This window comes from Oryzias melastigma, linkage group LG19 (genome assembly GCF_002922805.2).
Source record: "Oryzias melastigma strain HK-1 linkage group LG19, ASM292280v2, whole genome shotgun sequence".
In the NCBI taxonomy this organism is placed as follows: Eukaryota; Metazoa; Chordata; class Actinopteri; order Beloniformes; family Adrianichthyidae; genus Oryzias; species Oryzias melastigma.
The window spans coordinates 9,319,576-9,327,163 of NC_050530.1; the positions used below are offsets into that span (position 1 = coordinate 9,319,576).

At 41.0% G+C, this 7,588-nt stretch overlaps 1 protein-coding gene across 3 annotated transcripts in view; it reads left to right on the forward strand.

Moving 5' to 3' along the window:
* Positions 1 to 7,588, forward strand: part of LOC112153971 (ankyrin repeat and fibronectin type-III domain-containing protein 1) — a 135,290-nt gene that overhangs the window by 20,353 nt on the left and 107,349 nt on the right. Inside the window, exon 1 of one of the 3 annotated variants that reach the window (XM_036217128.1) lies at positions 53 to 1,326. The exons of the other annotated variants lie outside the window; for them this stretch is intronic. Within the exon in view, the coding sequence (XP_036073021.1) occupies positions 1,208 to 1,326 (119 nt within the window). The 5' untranslated portion in view covers positions 53 to 1,207. Of the gene's footprint in view, positions 1 to 52; positions 1,327 to 7,588 lie in introns of those variants that run through there. 3 annotated transcript variants of the gene reach the window in all.

Sequence of the window (7,588 nt, forward strand, 5' to 3'; positions counted from 1 at the left end):
GAAACACACAGAATAATCAAAGACGCACAGCATTCGTAATGCGCCGCCAACCGTCACAACCTTAAATTTGTTGTGAAAATGTTAGTCAATTTGTTTCAAAATAATCACTTTTTTTAGTGATGTTTGTCGAAATAGGAGGTCTTCCGGCAGCATTACGGATCTGTACTTGTTCCTGTTTTGTTGTTCAAAAATAAAAGGAGAAAAGCGTGGATAGAAAAAGGGTAAAATGGTGGCAGACGGATGAAAGCAGAGAAGGAGGAGAGCAAGAGGTGATGAGGATGTGGATAAACGACGCACCTGAGAGGCTGGAAAAAAAAAAAAAACTAGGACAGTCGCCTGGTTTTAATGATGACAGAAAAGATTGAGAATGAAACAGTGAGTATTCCGATTATTGCTTGTATGTGGCTGAGGGGGACACACATACTCGCAGTGTTCCCTCACTAATGAATACTGTGTGAAGTGTTCATTAGTGAGCCCTTTTCTTCCATCTCTGCATTCTCTCCTTCCTATTATTATTTTTTTGTTGCAAATCAGGAGGCTCCTGTCTTATAGCTGATTAAATTACAGCTTAAAATCACAAAAGTGGTTAAGCAAGTGCATGCAGGGAATGTTATGATTGTGGAGCAGCTGCGGTTTAAGTTAAGTATGGTGTGTGAGGAAGAATAGATAGATGGAGAGCACGGGGACGTGCACATCCGCTGTCATCCTCGTTGCTTTGAATGAAGGTTGCATGGGCAGAATTATGCATAAAGAGTGGGCAGCACAGACCATATGCATAAGAAAACATTGGGAGAGAAAGAGGGGGGTGGGCTCAGGTTTGAGCATCATAACAGCTCATATTCTTCCCCCTTGCACACCAGAAGAGCGACGCCGAGCCACCCTCCCTCTGCCTCTCTCCTTTTCTCTCCCCTACTCCTCATTCTCGTCTGCTGTGCGCCGCTCCTGCTGTGTCGACGGGTAGGCAGTTACAAACGTTACTATTTTGAGAGAGTCGGTGTCTGCAGCGAGCGGAGGAGAGCGGGCGTTTTTCTGCACGTTACATGCAAAAAACGGAATAAGTCTGCACAGGGAGCCGAGTCCAGGTAGATCAAAAGTCAGGAGGTCGCCCAGCAAGACGAGAAATCTTTTTTTTTTTTCCACGCATCAAAGGAAAACAAAAAAAAAAAATTGGGATACAGGGTGGTGGAGGTGAGAGGAAAGCCAGAAGATGGCGAGTTTTGGGAAACTCACAGACTACTTTAATCGGCGTAAATCTCGAGAGGAGCTGCGGGTGGGCAGGAGCTCGCGGCGCAGCGGCAGTTACTGCTGCACGGTGGCAGAGGCCAGGTAACCCGCGTTTGTGCGTCCGTGCACACAACACACAGCATGCACGCTCTACTACAGACCTGACATTGTTATGCCGTGTGCGTCTCAGAGCAACAACACGCACATGTGCACATCTTTGTTGGTCACCGAACTAAAAAAAAGTGTGTGAATATTTTTTAGACTTACAGGTGCATGTTTGTGTGTGAGCAATTTCTGTTATATAAGTGTGGAGGTGCAGTGGCGGGAGCTACTATAGATTGTTTCCTCTGACGTTTAATTCAGAATCTTTTCTTTAGATAAAAATAGAGCAGATAAGTCAGTGTGCTTCTTATGGAAAGATTGGGAGATAGAGGGAAAAAAAGGAGAAAAAGGTGCCAGAAACCTTATCTTGACTCTAATATCCTGGCTCACATCTCGCCGTCTTTCTCAACACTTTTGCAATTCGAGCTGTCGAGAAGCAATAACTACTTTTTACGTGGCAAAAAGAAGAAATTCTTGATGTTTAAATGAAAATTTGATCAAAAACTGCTTTTTCTTACAGAAATATCTTTATGATCTAGAAACTACAATAAATGCTACTTTTTTAGGAAAATAAGTGATCAAACATCATTACATAAAGCATCTCCAACACCCCCACGTCTTGTTGTTTCTGCCTTTTTCTTAGTTGGTTGCTTTAATCGATTTATTCCTTTCAATATGACCTCTCCCACACATCTTGAGAGATTTTGTGGCTCAAGTTCATTTTTATTGTTTTTCTTATATAATTTCCTCTGAAAAGTTTTATCTTAAATATTAGACAGACTGTGATAGTTTAGATTTAACACTTTTAATTTGATTCTTGTACATCCGGATGATCAAAATCTCATCTACTTTGAGTTGTAATCAACACATCTCCTATTTTGTTTGAATGTGTTTTTTTCCCCTTTGATAAATTAGTTTGGTAGTCAGTTTTTTTGGTCATTGAATTGAATTCATTTATTCCCCCTTAGCCATATAATAATGTTTTTAGCCATAGTTTGCAGCATTTGTCCTTAGTGGGGATTTTTTTTGTTTGTTTTACAATAACAATTATGTTTAAAATGAGAATAAAATACCAGTCATTGTTAAAAAAAATTACATAAACCAGTTTAAAAGACAGTAGTCTCAAAAACTTTTATTTCTGTAAATTAGTTTTGCGTTGGGAGAAAAGCTTGTTTTTCTCTTTATTTGTCTGAAATGAAATCCTTCACCTTAAAAAAACAACACTGGAAAAGTCACTACAATAATTATTTACACAAATAAACTACGCAGAAGTACTGAGTGGGTGCTGTTAAGGTGGAAATTTATGACAGATGGAGACTGTTGATTTGGTGTCTGAGTTATTGTTAACACAGTAATACAATCTGGATGCAGGACAGGCCTGTCATTGGTCAATCTGGGTTTGTGGGTATACTGTAGGTTTTTTTCTAACATGAGGAATCAATTTTTTTTAGAGTTAGTTCACCCTAGGGTCAAATTTTGCTCAATTCCACATCAAAATGTGATTTTTTTTTTAAAATTGCAGATAGAAAAGGGTTTAAAATGTTTGATTATTTTGTAAACGCCCCAAAGAAAAGGTCTTTTTAAACCAACAAGTCCTTGAGATTTGTAACAGAGATGTTTTGTTATCATGTGAAGCTTGTTTGCAACTTCTCCATCCATCTGTACATCCATCCTCCATCCATCCATCTGTACAACCGTCCATCCCTCCGTCTGACTGTCCGTCCATCTGTCTGTACATTCATCCATCCATCCGTTCGTCCGTCCGTCCGTCTGTCTATACGTCCTTCCATCCATCCTCCATCCATCCATCCATCCATCCATCCATCCATCCATCAGTACATCCGTACATCTATCCATCTGTCCATCCATCCAACCGTCCGTTCGTTTGTCTGTCTGTCTGTACGTCCGTCCATCCATCCATCCATCTGTACATCCATCCATCCATCCGTTCATCCGTCCGTCTGTCTACACGTCCTTCCATCCATCCTCCATCCATCCATCCATGCATCCATCCATCTGTTCATCCGTCCGTTCGTCTGTCTGTCTGTACGTCCGTCCATCCATCCATCCATCCATCCATCCATCCATCAATACATCTGTACATCTATCCATCTGTCCATCCATCCAACCGTCAGTTCGTTTGTCTGTCTGTCTGTACGTCCATCCATCCATTCATCCATTCATCCATCTGTACATCCATCCATCCATCCGTTCATCCGTCCGTCCTTCTGTCTGTCTGTATTTCCATCAATCCATCCATCAATCCATCCATCCTTCCATCCGTCTATCTGTACATCCATCCGTCCATTCGTCTGTCCGTCTGTCTATACGTCCTTTCATCCATCCTCCATCCATCCATGCATCCATCCATCCGTTCATCCGTCCGTCCGTTCGTCTGTGTGTTTGTCTGTCCATCTGTCTGTACGACCATCCATCCTTACATCCATCCATCCATCCGTCCGTCCGTCTGTCTGTACGACCATCCATCCTTACATCCATCTGTCCGTCTGTCCGTCTGTCTGTATGACCATCCATCCATTCATCCATCCATTCATTGACCCATCCATCCATCAATCATTATATCCATCCATCCATCCTTACATCCATCCGTCCGTCTGTCCGTCTGTCTGTATGACCATCCATTCATCCATCCACCCATCCATCCACCTTCACTACCAAATATGCGTGTTGTTTTTTCATTATTTATTGTATTTGTTTGCAAGGAGAATCAGAGACTGAAAGCAGTGGTAAATACCTCAAATATGGCCGCCCTTGTTTGTTGTCTAGCTGAAATGTTTTGATGCGAGGAGTGAAGTGCCCTCTCTGTGCTGCCTGCTTGTCAACAATGCCCTTTACACATTCATCCCTCAAGATTCTTCCGAGACGTTTGATGCAGCACGGTGACCTAGACTGTAAATGAACAGAAGCAGTGACCAGCAGTTGTTTTTCTACAATATTTTTATCATTTCTGATGTCTTGCGTGTGCAGCAGACAAAGCAATCCATCCAGGAATCAGATTTTACAGAGGATATGCTGATAACTGCGTCCTCATTCATTTACTAAATGATGGCCGGATGGTCGTCTGGTGATAAATCTGAAGTTCATGTTTTCCCTGTGATGCAGAGAAGAGACTCTCCAAGTCCAAAATGCTCAGCCTCTGCTGCTGCTTTTCATTTAAGCTGCTCCATTCAATTGAGTTAGTTTATTGACTCTCACTGATGTCTGCCGAGTGACTGAAAGACAAAGGCAGCGATTAATCTGCTCACACTGCGCTGTCCCTTCGCCTTCTCAGCCCCTTGCTATCCATACACAGAGAAGCAGCTATTTTTGGCCCTTCTGTTTAAATGCTGTTTTGTGCAAAAAGTAACATCTCAAACATTTAGAATTATGAGAAAACGACAAATAAAAATAACAGGAAGGCAAAACAAGATGAAAATCAGAAAATCATCTTCCTTTTTCTCCGTTGTGCATGCTGATATGAGGAAGCTGTAACTACCGTCTTCTGTATTACACCTCACTTGACTTAAAGTGCAGTCTTGTGTAAATGGAAAACAGTGAGGGTGCACCGTGCCTCACATTTGTTGGCATGTCTGACTATAACTGTGAGGAGCATTAACGTGACTATTATCTGAACGGGCTCAACGCCAGACGTCAACGTTAGACATCTGCATATGTTTGGTGGAATGTGTCAATCCCAAAACCTATATTCTTGCATATTATTTGTAAAAAAAAAATCTAAAACATTTGGCTGATGTCTCAGCGCCGCTTTAGATTATGAATGAATGACTAAGAGGTGTTAAACTGCATTTGGATGAGTGGAATTCTTCGGTTCATAGCATGAATGAACCAAACACTTATTTTAGCAGCTGCATATCACCGGGAAACGCTTTGATTCTGAATAATTCTGGGTAAGTTATCCATCTGGGTTGTTTTGATCTTAATCATGACTCAGCAATCATGGATCTGCTCAAAATATTCCGTCAGCACCATAGACAGTTCTCCCCACAATGTCTTTTTATCACTTATCTCCTGGAGACGAAAGCCTTGTTTCCACTGAGCGGTACAGTACAGTCTGGTTTAGAACAGTTTTTAGACCAGCGTGTCAACGAAAAGTTAGACCATCATCCGGCATCGACATCATAGAGCTACTACAGCTATCAACAACAACTATGAGGGTCACCCAGAAGCTCAGTAAATGTTTATCCTGTTCGGCCTGCAACCTAAGGTGTGGATTTTGGCCCCCTGTGCGACTGAGTTTGACACCCCTGGTTTACGTGCTCTTCTGCTACATTACATAACTCCTATCGAACGTTATTGCTGCTACAAAAATGGTGCAATCCGAAATTGGAGCTCCAGCCGTACAGTTTTGAGCCAAATGAGGAGAATGAAGACGTTCATGGACCTATTTGTGTGCGAGTGGAAGCATCAGAATGGAGCTTGATTCTTCACAGTTACACGATTTAAAGAGTTTTAAGCTTCATTTACTCTATAAGAACACAATTTTCCTCCGAGTGAGTCCTTAAAAATCAATATAAAAGCTTTACAGAAAAGATTGCTAAAACACATTTTAAAGTATCTAACTTGGGAATGACTTCAACAGCTGTGTGTGAACACAAGTGTGCAACACGAGCTGCATTGGGAGTTAAATGGGTCACAAATACAAGCTGTGGTAGCATGTGCCGGAGTGATATTTGTTCTTGTGAAAGTGGTAGAACAGCATATTTTGGCCCGTGGCGACACTGACAGAGAGAGCGCGGTCTCTTACAAACGACTGCGTTCTGTTTGGTGTCAGTCAACCACAAGACGATGTACCTTCTCAAAAGACAAAAGCTGATGAGCGCTTGGAGGCAGAAGAATAAAGTACCTTCCTAGCATGAAGTCAAATCATCTTAGTGTATTTTTAGGGCAGAAACCTTTGAATCTTTTCTCAACCCTATATTGTCTCACATAGCTGTAATGGGAAATCAACTGATTTGGTAAGTGTAAACATGTCCTTCTCTAGATGTTTACAACTTAAGATGTCAGCATAGATTGTTGCTTGGGGGCAAAAATACCCCTCTCCAATCCACTCATCTTGACCTTTCCTTTGCTTTGCTCTCCGTTGGCTCCTCCTCCTCTCGTCTGGTTTATCGGAAGAGTGAGATCTAAATTGTCAGAGTGGACGGAGCTGGCTGTTCTGCCCTGACGTGCTGGCGGGAGGCCGGCAACTGCGCTGGTGCGCACTCGTGTTTCAGTGGTGCAACCTGACTGAGGTGGTGATGTTTGCGCCTTGGCTTCAGGTGGATACTTTTTATGTGAGTCAGTAAGGATCGCTGAGAGTGAGAGACTTGTCAGCTTTCATTATTGTCAAAGCGTGCTCGTCTGCCTACATGTATTTGGTCAGCACGTTTGTGCTTTAAAGGCGTCCAGAGGGTCTCTGATCCCAGGTCAGATTTTCTCGTCTTTAATAGCCAGTGTCAGGTTATTTGCTCCAAAGACGTGCAGGTATGCTGACTTCAAACCTGGTGTTGATGTCTTAATAGACCCCCAGTGATTATAACTCCGTGTGTAATATATCATTCATTACACTTACACAAATGCAGCACAGCAAACACTCTGAAAATAAATACTTAGGGTTTTTATCTAGTTTAAACATTAAAGACCCACTCCAATGAAAATCATTTTTGGTGTTTTAACATGTTTTTGTGACCTTTTTCTGATAATTAGGGACATAAATGAAGAAAAACAAGCTCAAAACGGCTTTTTTTGTATTTCTTTATTAAAATTGTTTTTTTTTCCATTATTTTACCAAGTGAAACCCACTGAGATTCTGTTTTTCAAGGCAGAAATAAGGCTGCAGAATAAAAGAAATATATATAAAAAAATATATATAAAACGACTGAATTTATTTTTAGCTATGAAGAAATAAAGTTTTTGAAGCAGCAGTGGTTTGTCGCATATTTGGAACAACGGGCATTAAGGGGTTGAAATACATCTGAAGACAACCAATGTGATTATTTAGGAAACATGAAATTAAAAATGTGTTTTATTAAAAGGTAGACTTGAATCCGTTTTGATTTGTTTCTAAAATTTACAGTTTAATGCAATTCGGTGTCTTTTCAGTAATGTTTTTGCAAATAGACATAAGTAAAAAGCCTTCCAGTATGACAATTAGATTTAAAGTTTCTGATAAAACATGATGACTTTGTTAAAACTGCAACTTATCATTTAATCTAGCAGAACTTGATGCAACACATGTTATTTTACATATTTTGATGTATTG